The following is a 22,359-nucleotide window of genomic DNA, read 5'->3' as shown; positions in this document are numbered from 1 at the left end:
ATTATTTCCTTTGAGTTTATTGGAGTTGTCGTTATTTGCTGTTAAGTCACCTCCAACTTATAGCAACCCTATGAATGAGAGAACTCCAGCATATCCTGTCCTCAACAGCCCCGCTCTACTCTTGTTTGTTTGTTTGTTTAAATAAATAAATAATATATTTGCCCTGCATTTCTCCTTGAAAAGGACCCATGGTAGCTTACAACATTGAAAGACAATACAGTGGGGTCTTGACTTAAGAACGGCTTGAGTTAAGAACATTTTGACTTAAGAACTGCTCTCATAGGAAAATATGGACTTGACTTACATACTTAGATTTGAGTTAAGAACTGAAAAAAAACCACGTGGGAGGCAGGGAAAGTGCAAAATTTGAACTTTCAGTTAACTGTTGGCCAGTGAAAAGGGTGCCTGTCTGCTTCCTCACTCCTCCCAGCGTTTAGAGAGTGGATTGGGAGACAGTCTTCGGACTGCCTGGTACTGTACTGCCTGGACTGTCTTTTCCCTGCCTTCCCTGAACCTTTCTTGACCTAAGAAAAAAAGAAACAAAATATCCCCCTCTAGTGGTCGAAGGCAGAATAGCAGCTTCCCATTAGTTTCTATGGACGGAAAAGAGCAGATACGGATCAAATGGTTTTCAATGCATTCCTATGGGAAATGCAGATTTGACCTGATAACTTTTTGACTTGAGAACCGCCTTCCAATACGGATTAAGTTCTCAAGTCAAGACCCCACTGTATTTGAAGTTGGAAATAATGAATATACATTGGTGATTGACATCATTAAAAATAGTATTTCATTAAATACAGGATTTGAAGCTAAGAACAGTTATTAAAGAGGCATCATATTATTAAAATACAAAATTAGAGCTAAGAACCCTAAGAATACAAATACCGCTTAAAATGCCACTTTGAGAAATGGAAAATACAAAAATGGAAAACAAATAGTACTAAAGATCCAGTCAAAGCAGTAATGCATAATCATCCATTAAAAACATGCACGCACATACACTGGTAGCTAGTTAATGTAGAAGGGCTTTCCTGAAGAGAAAGGTCTTTGCCTGCTTTCAGAAGGGCAGCAAAGATGGACCAGCCTGGCCTCCTGTGGAAGAGAGTTCCAAATTCTGGGAACAGCAACAGAGAAGACTTCTGTGTCCCCACCAGACACATCAGTGAAAGTGATGGGACCAAAAAAAAAAAAAAAGGTCTGTTCTGATAATCTCAACACCCAAGCTGATTCATAGTGGGAGATACGGTCTTTGAGATAGCTTAGGCCCAGGCCATTTAGGGCTTTATAGGTTAAAACCAACACTTTGAATTGTGCCCAGAAGCTGATTGGAAGCCAGTGAAGCTGCTGTAACAGGGACTGTGTAATCCCTGTAACCAGCCCCAGCAATCTGGCTCCTGCATTTTGGACCTGTTGGAAGTTTCCTGACATGTTCCATTGGCACCCCCGCATAGAATGTGTTATAGTAATCCAGCTGGAAAGTAACTAGGGCATGTGTTACAGTGGCTAGATCCCTTAAAAAATGGACATAGCTGGTGTTTTAGTTGTTTTAATTGTACAAATGCATTCCTGGCCACTGCCGAGATCTGGCCAGGCTCAAGAGATGAATCTAGGAACACCCACAAACTGCGCATCTGTTTTTTTCATCTGTTTCTTGCAAACAAGCCTGTGGTTTCTTCAGGGAGTCCACCTATCTTGTAATTTAGTCCTCCTCTTTTCCTGCTGCATTCAGCCTTTCCCAACATTATTGTCTTTTCCAGTGAATCCTATCTTCTCATTCTGTCTCAAAAGTAGGAAAACCTCACTTTCATCATTTTTGCCTCCATGGGTATTTCAGGCTTGATTTGATCCCAGTTACTATGTATGGGTGTGAAAACTGCACCTGACAGGGAAAAAAATGATTTCTTTGAAATACAGTGCTGGAGGAAAGCTTTGTGGATACTCTGGACTGCCAGAAAGGCAGACAGGTGGGCCCCACACCAAGTCAACTGAACTTTTTCTGGAAGCAGCTGAGGTTGTCATACTTTGGGCAGATCATTAGAAGGCAGAACTCACTGGAAAAGACAGTAATGCTGGAAAAAGCTGAAGACTGCAGAAAAAGAAGAAGAACAAAAATATGAGATAGATCGGCTTCATAAAATAAGCCACAGCCTTGAGTTTACAGGAACTGTAAATCAAATAAATAAATAAATAGGGTCAGGATTAGCTGAAGCTGAATTGGCATCTTGACAACAAAACCAAGGCACCTTCCGACATCATGCAGGCAGGCACCCAGTGAGCCCCCTAAGCCTAAACCATTCTATTGTCTGGCTATATATTGACCGTCAGAAAAGATTAACCAGGTCTGCAAGATTATAAACGGGCAATCTGATTTTAGTCTGACATGACTGATGCCACAAAAACTCATATTGAAATATAGCTTGTCATAGCTTGGGGGTGTGTGGATCTTAATTACTAAGCATTTTAAAGATCATCACCTACACTTTGAATTGGGCCCAGAAGCAAATCAGAAGACAGAGCCTTGTTTTAGTGAGTGAGCCACATGCTCCCCAGTCATCATCCATTTGTTAATGATCTTCCTGCTGGTTTTTGGAACCATTCAATTTGACATGTTTCAGAAGTGCCCTTCTACTAAACTTGGAGAACTTAGACCATTTCTTCCTGTGACTGATGAGTGAGTTTTCTTTTGCAGGACGGGGCACTTTGTGCATAATTTGTTTCCTGTGTATAACCATGTAGACAAAACCAGCTGTGGCACTGATGTATCCCATTCATATGTATAGGTATTTTTCATTAGTCCCTTCTGCAGGGACTGATGACTTTCCAAAGCAAGACTGAAAGACAATAGGGAAGAATCCCACCTAGTTACTCTTGAAAGAAAATTCTAAGGCTTGGAGGAATCATTGAAAATATAATCACCTCAGAATTAGTGATATGTAAATAGTGCAAGCAATGAGAAATTAAATCAATACTTCTCAATGAAAGAGCTGATTGTGGTAGGAAATCCTTGTAAAATACCACCCTTCTCCAAGCAACAGCCCTCTCATTCTTTATGAGCCTTACTTCCATTGGGTTGCTATTTCCCCATAATATTTCTGAAACAATTGTGCTATTTATGCCACTTTACTATACTTTAGGTATAGGGACAGGTTCTATTTGTCTTCAGTGCGGAAGAGATTGTCACTCTTGAATTGGCCTTCTGAGCTGCACTAAACACTGTTCAAAGTCGTCTATTTAGAGCACGTTACCACAGTCTTTCGAGACTGAAGGATGCCTGATAATAAACTATATTTTTCCCTATTTCCCCAATGCAGCTATTTTGTATATTTTAATATGTGTTCAGTATATCTCCCAAGTGGAATAACTCTTATGTGAATACAATATACCCAGCCCAATCTGTGTCAAGACACATCATTGCCGTGGTTCAAAGATCCCTTGTAATGTTTCTCAAAATGTCTGAATTCATACATGTGCTTTCAGAATGTACACACTCCATAAAGTGGAGTGAATCCCCTGCCTCAGAGGAGCAGCAAACTGCATGCAACTCCCGTTGATGAGAAAGTATCCAGCAGAGTTCACACCACCACTGTGGGAGTGTGAATAGATCTGGGCTGTAAGAAGAAGAAAGTGCTACCTATTGTGGTCTCGGCTGGGTGGTCGCCATGTTAGATTCTTCAGCGTCGGCCCCCATCCTAGGAACGTACTGCTTAGCCTGCACTTCCTGGTCTAAATACATTCTCGCCTTACCCTCCCTCCAGGGAAGGGAAGGAGAAACGCCAGGATCTGTGTCACTGTTAACCCGGACCTTATTTCTCTGGACCCTATACCCTGCGATTAACATCTTCACTCCAACACCTCTATTGCAGTTAACATCAGTTTTATTAAGCCCAAAAGCAACATCAAATTGGGCAAAAGTCGGAAGGACAATGTCACGAGGCAGAGGAGGATCGATGTGGACTTTATGTGGGGGTTAGCACTTGGGTGTTTCATATTTTTAATTATTTATTATTAATTTTTATTTATTCACTTTTAATTTAAGTTTTCTATGGGGCATTGTTATTGGGATTTTTTTTGTATCCCTGATGCTGTTGAATGGCAGGTCTGTGTCCAATAAGGCCCAGGTAATACACGACCTTATCCTGGAGGAGGATGCAGACCTGGCATGCATAACAGAGACGTGGATTACCGGGGAGGCTGGTCCTCCCTTGGCCCTGGTCTGTCCGCCCGGTCATGCCATCCAGCATCAGGGTAGCCTGGAGGGGTGGGGGGGAGTAGCCATTGTTTACAAATCCAGCTTACAGGTTACCAGGCGTTCCTCGGTGGTAAAGCCGGGTCTAGAGGCACTTCACGTGTCAATAGGGGCCAGGGATGGAATTGGGATTTTGCTGGGCTACCGTGCCCCCTGCGGCCCAGCCACTTCCCTTCTGGAGGTGGCCGACTCTGTCTCCGCGGCATTGTTGGGATCCCCGAGGGTTTTGGTCTTGGGCGATTTCAACGTGCATGCGGGGGCAGAGGCTACTGGGCCAGCTCTTGAGTTCCTGGAAACCATGGCTTCCTTGAACATGTCCCAACATGTCAACGGCCCCACCCACGTGGGTGGTCACACATTGGACCTGGTTTTTTCCACCAGTTGGAGCGGTGCAGAATGCAGCAGCCAGACTCCTCACTGGAGTGAGGAAATACCAACAGATCTCTCCTACTCTGGCCATGCTGCACTGGCTGCCCATCCGTTTCCGCATTGACTTCAAAGTGTTAATACTTACATATAAGGCCCTAAACGGTTTAGGACCTCGATACTTGGCGGAACGCCTACTCCCACCTAGATCTACTCGGATCACCCGCACGAGCCAGGAGGTGAGGCTGAGGAGCCTGACGCCGCGGGAGGCCCGGAAGGAAAGGATACGAAACCGGGCCTTCTTGGCGGTGGCTCCTCGCCTCTGGAATAACCTTCCTCTGGCGATTCGTGCAGCCCCTACGCTGGGCACTTTCAAGAGTCAATTATAAACAGCCATTTCCCAATATAACTGTCATGCATATTTTTAATTCTGATTATTTTGTATGCAAACAGATACCCTCTTCTGCTCACTTGTTGAAAAACAGGCCTGACAATTGCTTAGTGTTTGGGTGAGAAGTGGTGAACTGATGAAAAAAAGGAGTCAGCTTCTGGGATTTTCCCTTGCATGGTGTCACTTTGTGAATGATAGTGAACAGAAGAGGGTATCATGTAGACCATCGACACCTGCCATTGATATTGTCAACATTCAGGCTGCCCTTTGCTAAGTAAAGTTTGGCATCCTTTTTCCCTCTGACAACGTGGCATGATATTGTGCAGCAATACTGGGCCATTTCCTGGATTTTTGAATAGTGTGTACAGATGCAGAATATCCCACATTCATAAACCAGAGGTTTTAAAAAGAATTGAATCAGCAATGGTTTCGCTGAGTGGGCCATTTAATCAGGTACATGCAAGGAAAGGGGCTGCATTCCAGGAAAGTGAGTTCTAAATGAAACAGTCATCTTCAAGTTACTGCAAGACTCTTGCCTGTTTTTAATGCAGCACACTGGTATGGCTACCCTCTGCTTAGGTGTGTGCCCTTGCATAATACTTACTTAGTGCCTTGAAGTGAACTACACACTAGGAAAGATCAACACATGTTTTAGCCTTTAAGATGCCACAACACTCACTGTGGCTTTTGATGCTAAAAGTAATGCAAATCCTTAGTTAGGCATCCTTCAGTCTCGAAAGAGTATGGTAACGTGCTCTCAGATGTCAGGGTTTCCCATCTGCTGAGGTCCATTCCTAAGGCCTTCAGATCCTGCTTGCAGATATCCTTCTATAGCAGCTGTGGTCTCCCTCTGGGGCGATTTCCCTGCACTAATTCTCCATACAGGAGATCTTTTGGAATCCGACCATTCTCACAACATGCCCAAGCCAACGTAGATGTCACTGTTTCAGTAATGTACACATGCTAAAAATTCCAGCTTGATCTAGGACTACTCTATTTGGAACTTTGTCCTGCCAGGTGATACCAAACATGCGTCAGAGGCAACGTATAAGGAAGGTATTCAGCTTCCTCTCCTGTCGTGCACAAAGGGTCCAGGACTCACGGCAGTACAGGAGTGTGCTCAGGACAGAGGCTGTGTAGACCTGGATTTTGGTATATGTCATCAGCTTCTTATTAAGCCATACTCTCTTTGTGAATCTAGAGAACATGGTAGCTGCTTTGCCAATGCGTTTATCCAGCTCGACATCTAGAGAGAGTGTCAGAGATCATTGAGCCAAGGTACACAAATTCATGAACAACCTCCATTTCTTGCATGGAGATGGTAATAGAGGGAGGTGAGTCCATGCCCTGGCCCATGACTTGTGTTTTCTTCAGGCTGATTGTTAGTCCAAAGTCTTGGCAGGCCTTGTTAAAACGATTCATGAGTTGTTGGAGGTCTTCAGCAGAGTGGACAACAATGGCTACATCATCAGCGAAGAGGAAGTCCTGCATTTCAGTTGGACTTTGGTCTTCGCTCTCAATCTAGAGAGATTAAAGAGTTTTCTATCTGATCTAGTCCGGAGATAGACACCTTCTGTTGCAATTCCAAAGGCGTGCTTCAGCATGACAGCAAAAAAGATCCCAAAAAGGGTTAGTGCAAGGACACAGCCCTGTTTCACTCTGCTTCGGATGTCAAAGGGATCTGATGTTGAGCCATCAAAAACTACAGTGCTTTCATTCCCTCGTGAAAGGACCTGATGATGTTAAGGATGATTGCTAATGCAAATCCTATCCCCTACAAAAATGGTGGAACAGAAAACAAGTTTCATGTGCACTGCTGATTTCATTTGCTGAAGGCAAAGTCAGGCAGACTTCAAGTTTCCAGAATCTGTGTTCAAGGGGAAAAATCATTTTATTCTAAACATCTACACTCTGGTCTAAAAAAAAAAAAATGAAAATTAGATTTGTGTCTAAGATGTAAACACACATCCACACCCACACACAGTTTTGTGGCACCTGAACAGCTAAGCATTTTATTTGATTTCAGCTTTTGTGAAATGCAGCTCACTGACAGATCTAGCCCAATCAAATTAGGAATTGTTGAAGATTATGTTTGTTTTACTTGTTTGATGTGAAAAACTAGAGAGCTTAAGTCCAAAATAGTCCTTTAATATATATCCCAGCTGTTCTTGGTTTGCAAACAGACACCACCCAATAACCACATTACAAAACATGTGTTCGTCTCCTGGGAAGTTCAAGCACTGAGTACTTGTATGTAAGGGAAGCTGCTGCTTGGAATATGTGTGTCATGCATGGATATGTAACCTTCTGTTTTTAAAAATTCAGGGAACTCAATCCTTAAAAAAAAACCCACACACAGTTTATGAATATGCGATATTGTGTTTCTGTATCCACAATTCAAAACATTAGGAAATGTCCCAGGATTGCTATGAAATATCATGTCTGTTAACAGGGAAAAAGATGTCAAGCTTTACATTAAAAAGCACATCCTGAATGTTAATAAACTGGAGGTTGTTTTGAAGGATTGAACTGTTATAAAAACATCCACAATAATAGCTCTAAACATTTCAACAATCATAAGCAGTTACATAAAAACATAACAATGGTAATTCCCTTTGCACACTAACATAGCAAAATAACACTCTTTATCTAATTATCTGAACACTGTACAGTATATTTCCTAGAACAAATAGTGAAAAACATTCCCACCTAACACCCTCAGGGTTGGTAGTAGTACTGCTACTACCATTGTTGCTGCTGCTGCTACTCATCATCATCATCATCATCATCATCTTAGAACTGCAGAGCTGGAAGGGACCCTATAGGTCATCGAATCCAGACCCTGTCAAGGAAGCACAGTAGGGAATCAAACTCCCAACCTCTGGCTCCTTAGCCAGAAGCCTAAACCACTGAGTTATTGGTATATCATACAGGATTCTGGACCAGTAGTAGTAGTAGTAGTAGTAGTAGTAGTAGTAGTAGTAGTAGTAGTAGTAGTAGTAGAAGAAGAAGAAGAAGAAGAAGAAGAAGAAGAAGAAGAAGAAGAAGAAGAAGAAGAAGAAGAAGAAGAAGAAGAAGAAGAAGAGAATCTTGGGTATTAGGGAGTCAAATGTGAATAGATCAAACAACAGGAAGGGTAAATGGTATATTCCTCATAAAACTGTGCCATCCCAGTAACAGAATGATTTGTTTTAAACTATCTCCCTACCCACTTTTATAGAGCTTACTAGAGTTGTCTCAGACCCATGGCTGTGGTCCGACATCTTGGAATCAAAGGGCAAATTAGATGATGCCTGAATAAATGAATGAATTTTACGTAAGTGCTTCCCTGTTTGTCATAGCATGGGATTTCCCCCACTATGTATGATCCATTTAGTATGTTTTGCTTAACAACAAAATAATCTTAAATCTGCAGACCTGGAAGGGATCCTATGGATCATTGAGTCCAACTCCTGTCAAGGAGGCACAGGAATCGACCTCCCAACATCTGGCTGGCTAAACCACTGAACTATCCAGCAGTTGGTCCTTGAAGGAAAACCCAGGTTTAGTTACTACTATGATTCCTCAGGCACATACTTCTGAGGAACTCCCACTGTTAGATTAAGCAGTTAATGGTGGGGAATACACATCCCCTCATGATCATTTGATTCTGTGAGGCAGTCATCTGTCAGGTGAAGAACAGAGCTTATGTTTCCATACATTGGACTGTCACTGAGGGACAGCATCATGCACATTTCCCTACCATACTGGGAGCACTGAAACATTAAGATGCATGGCCAAGCCATGAGGCTCTATCATAATATTTATCATAGCAAAATGTCTATCTGATTGGATCCAGGCAGCAGGCATGGAATTGCTTGTCTTGCAAAGCTAATTATAGTCCCCTCTAGATAGCTCTCTCTTCACTTATGAAAAATCAGAGCTTATCAGTATTCCAGGCACCTACATACCCTGCACAGAAGTGATTACATTTACTGCTGCCGGCTTGTCTGGCAATAGTTAACCGAGCTGGTGGGGTTGTGCTTACCTCAACAAAGCCAACGCAGTGCGAAAGGGAAAACAATGAATGGGTAGAGATGAACAGCCTGTCAGAGAGGAGAGCGATGCTTTCTGGCGAGTGCAGTCCAGGCTGCTGTGTGCAAAGACGGTCTGAAGGTTGCAGCAGCTTTTAGGAATCAGCGTTCCAACGGAATCTCCGCCTGCATCTGCTGCAGGAAAGACTCCATTCTGCACACAAGGCTCCCTCGTTGATCGGTCTTTGAGACATGGCCAGCAGCAACCAGGCCAGTTTACAGGATGCCCAGAGCCGGCACTGCAAGTTCCTATCTTATATGTTCTACCAGGCTGTCCGGGATCACAAGCCTGTGTGGATGCTGGAGGACATGAGGACTATGGAGTATTTTTATTGGGAAGAAGATGCCAGCCAGAGGACGTATTCACCTTCAGAAGCACTGCTATATGCTGTGGTGCACAATCACCTACCGTATGCCCAGTATCTGCTGTCTCATTTTCCGGAGGAGGCTCTCAAAGTCCCCGGAGATCATTTCTGCTATTGTCCATCTTCGGCTCCTCACTTGGCCATGGCCGTCACCTATGACAGGAGAGACATATTGGGGCTGATCATCAGCATCGCACACAAGCTGCCCAGCCTGAACTCTTACATCAACAGGACTGGCTGTTTTCACTTAGAAGATGGGAAGACTCCACTGCATCTCGCCTGCGAGCTTCTGAGGTCAGAGACTGTCCTCATCCTCCTAGGCAATGGGGCCTCTCCTCTGATCGAAGACAGCAAAGGGCTCACCCCACTGGATGTCATCCTGGAGCAGATGTGGGATTCCAAAGTCAACGTGGCATCGAAAAAGCTCTGCCTCGATTACCTCTTGCTGTTCATGCCTAACCCACGGTTCAAGATGCAGAAAGTGCTACAGAAGCATCCCGAGCACTGGACGCTTCTGCTCGGAGAGGACAAGTTCAACAGCCTGGTGGGGAAGGTGCCTCCATCTTTATACCTTCAAGCTATGCAAACCATCCTCCGGACTCTGCCCCCCTCCCATTTCCCTAAAAGCATCCAGGAGCTACCGATACCTCAGGCATTAAAACCCTTACCTGGGTTGAGCAAAATGCCATCGACTAAAAATATGGTAAATGTTTCTCCGTAATCTTTTATTTGCTTTTTTAAACATCAAATTCAAATGTAACTTGTTAAATGGGATTTTCAGGGGTGCTTCAGGCTGCAAACCAAAACCCAAGTATAATCTTGCTAGTTCTTGGTGGGACTACTCTCCAGTAAGTTAAACAAAGAGTGATGCCTTGTGAGAATTTACTACCCACCTGCAACTGTGTTTTTAATGAAATCTGGGCAATTCCCCCCCTCCCCTGCCTCCGGTGTCATTGAAAATCCTAACTGTTAACATATTTTATTAACTGTGATTGTTAAATATATATTAAAAATATATGTATGTATTATGGATTGCAAGCACAGCACTTTCAAAAGGGTGGGGACCCTTACCCGTTTTGTTTCATGCATGTGAAACATTAAAAGGTTTCTGATCTACATGTTGCCCATGGAAATCCATGTAGCAGAAAACTATCCAGGTTTTCTTTTTTAAAGGGCAATCTATCCGGTGGGCATTTGTATGGACTTGAATTCCAATTCTGCTCATAGTTTGCCTGCTTATCTCCCAACTGAGATGCAGACAGCATGATGTGCAAGACTGCAGCCTCGGGCTTCTATCAGATCACTGTGCTATCATTGTAGCATGGGGTAGGGTTCAACTGCCACATAATGTACCAGCACTCTTGATCTGTTCTTTTCATTTTTTTTTAATGCCACAGCCCTGGGTACTGCAAGGAACCCCTTTGGCTGCAGATTTCTGCTGTGTCATTTCTTTAAAGGGTTGGGCCTCTTAAGTAACCACTGGCTGGAATGGTTCTTTTGGAAGGTTTGAAAGGCCCTGTCTCCTGGACATCAACACTGCTTAGATTGCTTTTTAAAGCTGTGTGCATTGGAAAGGGTGTTTCCTCTCCTTCTGACAGCTGAAAAAAAATGGAAATCATTGTCCCCACTCTGAGTTCCCCTCCCTTCATGGGGTCTTAGTTTCAGAATTGAAAAGAGGCTGCCTTGTTTGCTGGTATTTTATTTATTTCATTTATAGCCTGTCTTTCTCCAGTGCACGATCCAACTCAAGAATCAGTAGATGTAGTGATTACTTGTGATCAGCAGAGACAATAACACCATTTGCCACACTCCTTAGTAGCTATCCTAAGCTTAGCTACAATTCAAATAGTAGCTGGGGAAGAAACGGGTTTTCCCAAAACCATTGATTTATGCTGTCCTTGTAGTATAAAACAGTTGTAGGTGGTTTGATCCCGGGCAATCAATTAAGGGCTATTAGCTTTACAAAAGCTGTGCATCCTGGTGGGGAGGAAAAAAAGTGCTAAAAATCACATGTTGGTATTAATCCAACAGTGGCCTGCATCTTTGGGCTCTTTTTGTGGGGAAAGAGAACTAGCTTTGGGAACTGTCATAATAAGCACTTAACCACTGCCTAGTACTCAGCGATCTACATTTTCTTGTCACTACAAGGATGAATGGAGGAAAATGAATTTCCACACTTTCCAGGAAGCGATGAAAGATGGAGTGTAATCAGAAAACTGGATCACACAGGCAGCAGTGGTAACTCTAAAATGAGGTGCAGTGCCTTAGAGAAGTGATGGACAGTGTGTGAGTTCCTCCCCCCTCCGCCAGATGTTGTCAGACTGCAGTTCCCTTTGCATTGGCTATGATGGCTAGGGTTCATAGGAGTTGGTGGAAGCTGAAGAGGCTTTGTGTGGTGTCACATGTAGAATCTTGGACTCCCATGTGGGAAGTTGAGGTTCAAGTCCCCAATGAGTCATGATTTTAAGTGGGTGATCTTAAGCCACTCACGTTTTTCTTTCTTTTATTGTTATGAGTATAAAGCAGGAAGAACAACCATGTACATCATCTTGGTGTATATCACTGGTTCTTAACCTTTGTTACTCAGATGTTTTTGGACTGCAACTCCCAGAAGCCTTCACCATCAGCTCTGCTGGCTGGGGTTTCTGGGAGTTGCAGTTCAAAAACGCCTGAGTAACAAAGGTTAAGAACCACTGGTGTACATCACTGGAGGAAAGGTGGGAGGGCCACATGTTTGTCTCCTCCTCTTAAAGGAGGAGATCATGTCAGAGAATACATGAAATGAATACTGAATATATCTTCCTGCTTCAGCAGGGAGTAAGACTTGATGGCCTTGAAGTGCTTTCCAGCTCAAATATTCTATGAGCTTATGCCAGTCTTTGCTGGAAAAAGTTGAGGTTGGCAGGAAAAGAGGAAGGCCAGATATGAGATGGATTGACCATCAAAGAACCACAGCTTTGAGTTTACAAGAGCTGAGCAGGGCTGCTGAGAACAGAACATTTTGGGGATCACTCATTCATAGATTGCAATAAGTCAGAGGTGACTTGACGGCATGAAACAATAATGACAGTCTACTTCGCAAGCAAAGTGTTGAATTAATTGCTGTGTCTGCCTGTAGTCACGCTGCTGCTCTCTCTTTGTTCTCATCCCAGTTTATTCTTCTGGCCACTTGCATAGCTTAGCTAAGCAATGCCTATCAGCAGTCCTATCCCACTAGTATCTTCCAGTTGACACTATCTCTGCAGATTCAGTTACTGATCATCTGGAATATACAAGGCATGTCAAGGACACTATCCTAGTGTTCTTCCTCTACTTACCTCTGCACTTGTTTACAGCACTCTTGTGCATCTAAAAGAATAGAATGTGACCTTCTGGAGTCAGTGAGATGTTCCCCTGTTAGGGTGGCCAAGTGTTCTGTTTTCTAAAAGGCATTGCTCTAGTTGAATGGGATTGTTCCAGAGACTGTCACAACCACAGCAGACAACACTTATGAAGAATCCCCTAAACTACACCAGCTGCTAAATCTGCAGTCTATCCTCATAATTCAGAGTTGTTTTTCTTCTCTGCTAGTTGAAGGGCTAATGGGAGTGATTACTGTTAAGAGAGTTTTGCAGAAAATTCTTATAGCGAGTCTTGTTGAACATTCCTAGCCATCGCCAGCCACAGCTTTAAATCAGTCTTCAGAGGTTGGAGTCATACAGGCAATATGGACCAATTTCTGTTCATACTTTTTAAAAATCCGGTTCAGGTCACATGGTATTTAAACATGTGGCTGTGTCCACATGCAACAAATGGAAATGAATTTATTTTTGGTGATCTAAACTGGTTTTTGCATCTACACTGCTGAAACGGAATAATTTCCTTTCTGTTTTAGGAACACATTGTTCTTAAAGATTTTGATTTTCTTTTCTTTTTTTAAAAAGCATTGATAAATTGAGTGTCTAGGAGGTACCTTCTGGTGTCATAATAATCACTTGAAACCACGGGGGAAAACACTGGAGAGGTGACCCCAGCTGGTTAATGATTAAAAAAAAAGAGAGAGAATGGGTTGGGAGGCTTTTTTGGGCGATGCTCCTGTTGTGTGAACTGTCCTCCATATTCAGGTATGCTCACTCTGCACCACTGGTCTTCTGCTGCTCCGCCAGCTCCTTCATCAGCCGAATGGAGAGAATAGGGTAGGTGGTTATAATGTGGAATGTATTGAGGAAGTGATGCAGTGCCACCCAAAATCCACATAAGCACAAATTAAAACGACAGCCGTGTTCACATCCACAAAACTGCATCAAATGTAATTGATTTTAGGAGTGAAGTATTTTTAAAAGCCCCTGCCAGACAGCTGGGGAGGGGGACTTGCTTTGCAGGACATATAAATCAATTTTACCCTGTGAAATGGTAAAATCTAAATTGATTTAAGTTGCTTAAATGCAGTCAAGAGTCAAATAAGGTGAGAAACAGAAGCTGTGTCCCATTCTGTATGTGTCAGATTGATGGAACGACAGGGAGGTTGCTGGGACTGGTCTCCAGCCTCGGAGACGTCACCAATTTGAATATGAAGGGGAAAGACTTTGCTGGTATTCCTTTCATTTCTGAAATTGCAGTTTCTGTTTTGGATATCATCAGGGGAAAGATTACGTCACCATGGCGTGAACATAAAGACAATACTAATTAACTAGGATCCAGTGAGAGGCACTGTTGAGTAACTGCAGAAGAGGATGGATATATTCTCTTTGCCATTTTTCATACAATTTTAAAGGCAGGAAAATCCCTCAGACGAACTAAACTGCAGCAAATTTGTTTAGAATATAAAGGATTGTATGAAGGTAACATTAAATGTCCAGGATTTAATTTTTGGGATGCAGGATGGATTCTTGGCACAAAGACCATAGAAAGGAGCCTCAAAGGATGGTACTCTTAGGCCCACAGGAACCATGTATAACAGTTTCAGGGATTGATGACTCATTTTCCATGCAGAGAGGGGGCTTCTCACCCTGAAACTGTGAGTTGAGATGGTCGCCTCTGAAACCACAACTAACTGCTCCCTAAGCCCCACTTTCAAGACATAGTGAAGACCGCTATTGGCCATCAGACATTTTTAGTCAGTCTGTGGTGATGCCTATGTTCAAAACTGATCAAAGAGAAAAATTCTTTCTAATAACTTTAGTTGAGCCTTGCTCTCCACAGCTGGCAGAGCAAGAAGTCAAAACCAGAAATGCAGTGTCTGTGGCTTCCCAGATGTTCCTGGACAGCAACTCCCATCAAAACTGGCTGGTAGCCACACTGGTTAGACTCCAGGTGATGAGAGTTGCAATTCAACAACATTTGCGGAACTACAGATTCCCCACCCCAAGGTCTTCTGAATAAAGGAACATTGTAGCACTGTTAGATTCGATATTTATTATAATCTGTGAGACAGTGGTGATTTAAATGAGAGACAAGCCATTCAAGGATCTTTCCCTCAAAAGAAAGTAAGAAAGAACTTCATGATCCTGTATATGTGAGCTGAGAACCCAAAACAGAGTGTGAATTGCCCAAAGTGGGGACGGGAAAGCAAAAAATAATAATAATCTGCTACATATTTTGGTGGTACAAAGATTTGCAGAGCGGAGGCAATAAACCATTTCAAGGGCTATTATCTGACTAATATCTTTGCCTTCTCCTGTGAAGTTTACAGCATGCTGATGAGCAAAAATCAGCAAACAATAGTTTTCAGAGCATAGAGTTAAACATTACATAATTTAATAATATCTACACATGAAGCTGACATTGAATGCATACCTGCAAGTTCCGTAATCCAAGGTAGGCTTTAAACATGGCTAGAAATGGAGGCACAGTGTTGGACAATACATACCTGCAAATACACATATATATGTAATTGTAGCATTAACACATTAATGGTAGTAAAGAAAGAAAGTCTCCTTAATCTAGTGCATGTTGCAGTCTTCCCACAACAGGAGCAAAGGGCTAGTTTCAGAAATGTGTTCTGCCTCTCTGTAATCCTTCGCAGTACTGCCCGTTGTTACTGATAACTTGTTTCTGATGCCTTATCTTCCACTCCTTTGCCAGTTATGACACATACACAATACTAGTAGCATCGACTTGGCAAAATATGTATCAAAGCCTTAGTCTTCTGAAAAGCTGTTGAGCCACAAGAAAAACTGGTTGGAACACAGAGTTAGTAGTGGGAGAGGCCAAGGCCAAATATTGGTGCAGTTTAACATACTGCAAAATTGTATAACACACTCTCTCTATTTCTCTCTTTCAGTCTCTCTTTGCAGCAGCTTTTCAGTCCACATGAAACAGACCATAATCTGAAACTCCCCACCTCAGCAGAGTATCTATACTACACAGTATCTACACTACACTACTCTCAAGTCCCATTAGCTGCAGCCAACTTTAATTGTCACAGCTCCATGCAACACATTGCATTCTCTGCTAGAGAACTTTAAAGCACCCTTCTTGATTTATGTCAGAAAATTCTATGGACTTCAGTCCTGCGATTACATAAGACGGAGCCATGACAGTTAAAATGTCATCCAATTGGTTTTGCCAGCTCATTGGTCGTAATGGTATTGGTGTCTTTACTACATATTGGCTGATGTTCTGTTGTTTAGCGTAATAAGTCTCATCTAAAATAGGCCCATTGAATCAGTGGAGTTTATGGAGGAGTTGACCCATCTAATCTCTACTAATTCAGTGGGTCTACTCTAGTTCTGACTTACTACACTAAACAACAGGATTTCAGCTGCTGTAACCTAGTAGATGGATTGCTCATTAAGAATCAGAGATCCGGGTCATGCCCAGCCTCTGTTTCTGTGACATAGCACTGCTATAGATGCAAGTGATTCTGTCATCCACGGAAATGCATAGACTGATTGGCTCCTTCCAGCATGTATGACTGCATCGCATTGAGTGTTAGAAATACAATGTTATTCATTCCTCTCTGGCATACCATTGGTAAGACTATGTATGAACTACAGTGGACCCTCTACTTACGGAATTAATCCGTATTGGAACGGTGGCTGCAGGTCGAAAAGTCTGTAGGTCGAGTCTCCATTGACCTACAATGCATTGAAAACCGATTAGTCCCATAACCAGCCGTTTTTGTTCCATTTTTGTTCCATTTTGGTTTTTTTCTGGTCTGTAGGTCGATTCTCAGGCTGCAAGTCGAACTTAATTTGGTGGCCAGAGAAGTCTGTAACTCAAAAAGTCTGTAAGTCGAGCCGTCTGTATGTCGAGGGTCCACTGTAAGTCATAGTATCCTGGAAAGAAACCAAGGATTGTAACACATCCCCTATAACTAGTTTGTTTGTTGTAGTAGCAGTACTTTAATGCAGAGATAAGTTTGTGGTACCCCAAAGGCTTTGGATCTCAAGTTCCATTAGCTGCAGCCAACAGTCAGGAATGATCAGAGTCCTTGCCTAAAGCATTTAAATGGGGACATAGTTGTTGTTGTAACTCAACTCTCAAAAGATCTAGCCAGTATGGTCAATGACAAAGAGTTCTGAGCATTGTTTGGGAGCCACTGATTTGGATGGATGTTCCATGGTCTAATGTCTTGCTTTTTTTCTTGACCAGAATGAAGCATTTCTACAGCCAAATTCTACCTCAGGTCCAATGGCATTTAGTTTTGTTAATGTTTTGCTAAATATCACTCCACCATGGACAACTTTCAGTGATAAGCCTTCCATTCAACAACCACTTTTTTGTCCAGTTATCTGAACTTTCCTTGCAGGGGGCTGGGTTCTAGTACAGGGAGAATCCTTGCATTTGCATGACAACAGAGTAGTGGGTTTTTTTTAATTATCATCATGAAATAAAATGTGTGTGGAACCAAAGGCTCTTGCAGCATACATTCAAATTGTTCAGGCAGAGGGGAAGAGAAAAGAAGAAAGAACATGTAGATAAGTCGTTATCTCAGCAGACTTTTACTTTATGTGAAGCTCATTGGCAACATATCAGAAGAGTGGACTATTCATACGTACATCCCAGTGTCCTTCCAAAGGGATTCCAGAACAATTTTGTGTGGGCCAGGGGGCATGAAATCCTCACACTTGCCTTCAGCATTTCACAGCTGTTGTAGTTACTCCACATTTCTGCATTCACAAATTTCCAGGGATGTTGGCAAGTTTTTGGGTCCAAGTCTGAGTCTTTAGTAGCAAGTCTCAAATTATTTATTTATTTATTTATTTATTTATTTATTTATTTATTTATTTATTTATTTATTTATTTATTTATTTATTTATTGAATTTATACCCCGCCCACCTAGTCAACTGACTACTCTGGGCGGCTAACAACAGATAATATAAAATAGAAGCTACAAGGTCAAGTCCGCCTCTTTAGTACCAAGTCCCGAACTCCAAACCCAAGTCCCTATTAAAAACAAGCTCCTCCCCCCCCAAAAAAGGGGAGGGGTTGGTTCCAAGTCGTGAGTCAAGTCTGAGTCATTGAAAAAAACATCCTGAGTAAAGTCTGAGTTGAGTGACTGTTGCAACTTAAGTATGACTTGACAGCATCCTGCAACTCGAGTCCCAAACCCTGAAAAATCCCCTATTGGGTGCTTAGGAAAATGTGATCATTTCCCTCCAGAGAGCTTGTTAACGGAATTAATCCTGGTGGGAAATGATTCTGCATCAGGTGGCACCTTGATCATTCTGTAGTAGAAGTTGTGCCTACATGTTGCAGTATACACTGGCAGATAAAATGAAGTTTGGTCAAGAAGGTAGCCACCTCAAATCTCATGTCATGTGTAAACTCTGAAGATCCTTTTCAGCACGCTGCTGTTTCCCATAAGCTGGGACTCAGCTCCCCATCTGCAGTATGGAAATAAGAATATTGGTCTTCCTTTCAGTTTTGTTAGAAAAAGTTTAATAATCCTTGTGGTGAACTTCAGAATATGCTCTGAAGAAGCCAATCCCCTGCTTCAGGGAACCCTAAGAACTTTAAGAAACAAATGGTACAATCAGAAAATGAGAAGGGATTTTGGTTGATCACACTGAAAAAAGGTTTCTTTGCTGGGAGTGACCTCCCTTAAAGCAGCCCTCCCATTGCTCCAGCGTCACTCCATAAACAGTAGCTCTGCTGCTCTACAAAAAGGTCCAGCTTGAGTACAGATCAAGGTCTGGGGGAGGAGGTCCTCAATTTCCTATGTGCCATGTGATCACAGGAAATAGTTTACATTGAACCATGCCACAAGTGATCCAAAATGTGAGCTGTTTCCCTGTCTAATTGCACCAGGATTTCCCAGCTCTGCACACCTCAATGGACTGAACTGTGGTTTGTTGATATTAAGGGCTCTAGGAGTTGTGGTTGTTTTGGAAATGCTATTAAAAATGTAAGTTCAATTTTTCCTTCGAGATTCCTCACTCATAATTAATGGCTGATGAAGCCACATCACTTCACATTCTGATTTTTATATTCTGTTCCAGCTACAAACTCTTCCTAGCCAGTGTTCATCATTTAAGTTTAAATTGAGACAATCTGGATTTCACTGAATAAAACTCCTGTTAAATCTGTCAATGAAGGTAGCTTTCTTATAAAGCAAAACCATATTTTATCATTCAGTTTTCTCTCTCTTCTGCTTTACAAAAAAGTGAATATTTACCCGTGTGATTGTATTTTACCTTCTGCATGCTGGCAGATAAGGATTGTAATATGTAATAAAAATGGGCTATACTCTTACTTTGATTACAGAAATTATTTTAAAAGATGATGCTGAACCATAATAAAGTTCCTAATATAAATCTGAGTAGTGTCTTTAAAAAAGAAAAGAAAAACCTATTTGAATTGGATTTTTGTAGCATTTATTTGTTTATATATATATATATATATATATATATTTGAAATGTTGTGTTAATTCCTTTTTCCACTGTTTTGGTTTTCCCACTGTTGTAGCCTACACAGATTTACTACTTTTTTATTACTGGATAAACATACTGTTCCAAAGGGCACACATATACCGCTCTTCAGCAGCTGAGGTGAGAGTTCCATTTTAACATTGGAAGAATTGTGGTAAAACACCTACTCTACTGTCATGACTAGCAGAAGGCAGAAGGGTTGTACCTCTGTGGCCATCTCCACATTTTGTTCTTGGCATCTCCGGGTAAGGCTGAGAAAGGTTTATCTGGTTTACTAATCCACTTTTGATTCCTAAAGTGGGACTTCAGGTGGCTCACTGTAATATTAGAGTAACAAAAATGCAATTCACTCCTTAAGCAAAGTCAACTAGTAGAACAATACAATAAAAATAAACAAAATGCTTCATTGAAGTACAACACCGAACCCAATCAACTGCCAACACCTGCTTAAATAAAATAGTCTTCCCCTGTCAGGTCCAATAAATTGATGCCTAAACCTCTCCCTAAGAGCCCTATAGGACTTATAGGCCTACAGGGAAAATCCAGAAGCCTGTGTTCATCATAGCTGGCGTTTATGCCCGAAGGATTAACTCCAGAATGACCCAAAGAAATATTTTATCATTTCCCCTTCTTCTGGATATCCTTTAACTTATTTGCCCCAAGTAAGACAGACAAACTGAATGTCCAAGAACATCTCTACCTTTTTAAAATTATTTTTATTGAATAGGCATATGCAAACAGATATAAATGTGTTATACTATTGTCAACTGAATATCTAAAAATGATAAAACCCTAATACAATGTTATAGGAGTATGTTATAAGACTATGAAAACTTAATTAACTAAATGAAAAACATAATTAACAAAACTGAAAAAATACTCTTACAAAAATTAATAGGGAGCTTGAGAATGAAATAATAAGACTGTATATAGAGTCTTACAAAATAAAAAGTATTACAGAGGCATATTCTCTAAAAATTATCTCACAATTAAGTTGCATCTATGAAAATATTTTAACTGACAATGTAGTTAATGAACTAAACTAAAACACAAGCAGTTATAAAATCATATCAGTATATAGGAAAAAAATTACACAGAGAGTTTTCTCTCCTCTAATGGTGCTCTCCTGGCATTATTTGCTCCTTTCTCTAGCTATCTTTTTTGGCATTTATATCTTTATTTTTTATTTATTAATTTTAAATATTCCTTTCTGCAGGACTTGGAGGTTTAGGGGTCTTGAGTACCAAGAATTTTTTTCAATAGGAACCACAATTGTTCCTGCAGAGTTTATAAGTCCAGGAACCTGTAACTTAATATATTGCAAGCTGCCACTATGATTATAAAGTTATTGTTATGAGTAAAATTGCTGCAGTGCCTGCAGGGAAAAAGGCCTGTAGCATGAAGCATCTGCAGCTCCAAGATATTGTAAATCTAAGGTCCTGGAATGCCAGAATGTTGTATCTCCAGAGTACTGGAACTGTAAAGAGTGCAAGCTATAAGACTTGCAAACATCACCTCCATATTTACACAAGGCAACATAACCAGTTCAACTGTCATGATTGTCATGGTACCATGAGCTTGCTTGGCTGAAAGCTTGCCAAATGTTTTGCAAAGACTAAAGTGAACTATTGTTCAAGCCTCAATTTAAAAGCATTTTCATTTTGAGTCCTATTTTTATTATACTCCCCTTATTTTTATTAACACTCTGTACATACAGAATTTCTCTTCTTAACATCTCCACCTGCAAAAGAACAACAGGCTAGCCAATTCCAGATAGTGGGGGTGGTCACTGGGAAAGCCTTTTTGCTAGAATACATTCAGTCAATCACCTTTGTTTTATTCCTGTGGTTTCATCTCCATGGCAGTCTACATCCTAAACTGTTTCTTCCAGCTGGTTTCTCAATTAGGGTTCAGTGAATGCATCATACTTTTTCTAGAGAAAAAACTAGTGGGGCAATTTATATGTGGTCTAGAGCAGAAACAAGGGGACAGGTCTCAAGAGCATCAGGGAGTAGTGCTCTTTCTGACACCCCCCCCCCCAATTTGCTTCTCCAGATGAGAAGACAAATCTCAGGATGTGCAACAATAAGGGTATCTGAGAAAGTGGACTAAACCCACAAGAGCTCACATGAAAATATAAACGTTTTTAAGATGCCACAACATTTTGATGTTTTGTTTTCTAGTTGAATAGAAAAGCAAAAGACTGGGGGAGTTTAAAGCTTGATCATCCATCTCGATCCAGAGATGACACCAGAGCTTGGTTCTGAAGGCATCCTTGCACAATATTTGCACCCCAGAATCCCAGTAATCTTAGCAGTGTGAGAAGGTGAATGGGAAGAATAACTCTTGGTGCATGCACTTGAGTCCATTGTGCAGACTGGACCCAGATAGGCAGTGGAGTGCCAGCACCACAATTCATGAGACTTCTTGTTGCACAGATTCTGGCAGCAGAAATGCAGAATTAGGGAGGGGGCAGGAGGCAATCCCCTGTCAGCATATCATGATGGATAAAGGATTTTTGTTATCAGGCTGTACATGTTTATCAAGTGATCTGAATTGCTGGGTATGGAGAACAGCAGAGATATAAATGGCCCTGGTATGCTTCCCTTCCATTTGTTTTCTAGATCTATTTTATTTATTAACCTTTCCCCCTTCCAGGATCTATGGTAGTTTATAACAAAAAGGGGGTCAGCCTAGCTTCCCTGGAAGGGAGTTCTATGGGCTGGGAGAAGCCACTGAAAAGGCCCTGACCTCCAGAGATCCAGACAAGAGAGAATGCAAGATTATTCTTTGCCTAATTCTGGAAAGAAGTAGGGCAAAAATGATGCTGGAAGGATGACATGTATGTACACAGAGGTATTAAGGCAGAAAGAAGAGAAAGAGAAGAAATTCCTGGAATTTTTTTAAAGTGAAGCCAGGTCCATATGGGCAGAGTGTTAGAACTTTTTGATAAACAGGAATTATTAACCTACTTCAAATATCAGATAGTGCACCTGGCTAAAGACACTTTATAGCTAATCCAGATTACTGTCTCTCTCTTTGTTTATGACCTTTAGTTTT

The 22,359-nt window shown here is 41.6% G+C and overlaps 1 protein-coding gene across 1 annotated transcript; it reads left to right on the top strand.

The window, feature by feature from the left end:
- Window positions 1–4,361: 4,361 nt before the first annotated feature.
- On the top strand, window positions 4,362–19,185 carry LOC110078687 (ankyrin repeat domain-containing protein 9-like). Its single transcript, XM_078383015.1, has one exon. It carries the CDS (start codon window positions 9,272–9,274, stop codon window positions 10,163–10,165), a length of 894 nt encoding a protein of 297 aa, XP_078239141.1. The 5' UTR covers window positions 4,362–9,271; the 3' UTR covers window positions 10,166–19,185.
- Window positions 19,186–22,359: the final 3,174 nt, after the last annotated feature.

The sequence above is a fragment of the Pogona vitticeps genome, chromosome 1 (genome assembly GCF_051106095.1).
Source record: "Pogona vitticeps strain Pit_001003342236 chromosome 1, PviZW2.1, whole genome shotgun sequence".
Taxonomy (NCBI): Eukaryota; Metazoa; Chordata; class Lepidosauria; order Squamata; family Agamidae; genus Pogona; species Pogona vitticeps.
Note: the sequence above shows the minus strand (reverse complement) of the source record. Positions and strands in the feature narration are given on the sequence as shown.

Coding starts and splice junctions, on each gene's coding strand:
- LOC110078687 (XM_078383015.1), top strand. CDS start 9,272: ATGGCCAGCAGCAACCAGGCCAGTTTACAGGATGCCCAGAGCCGGCAC.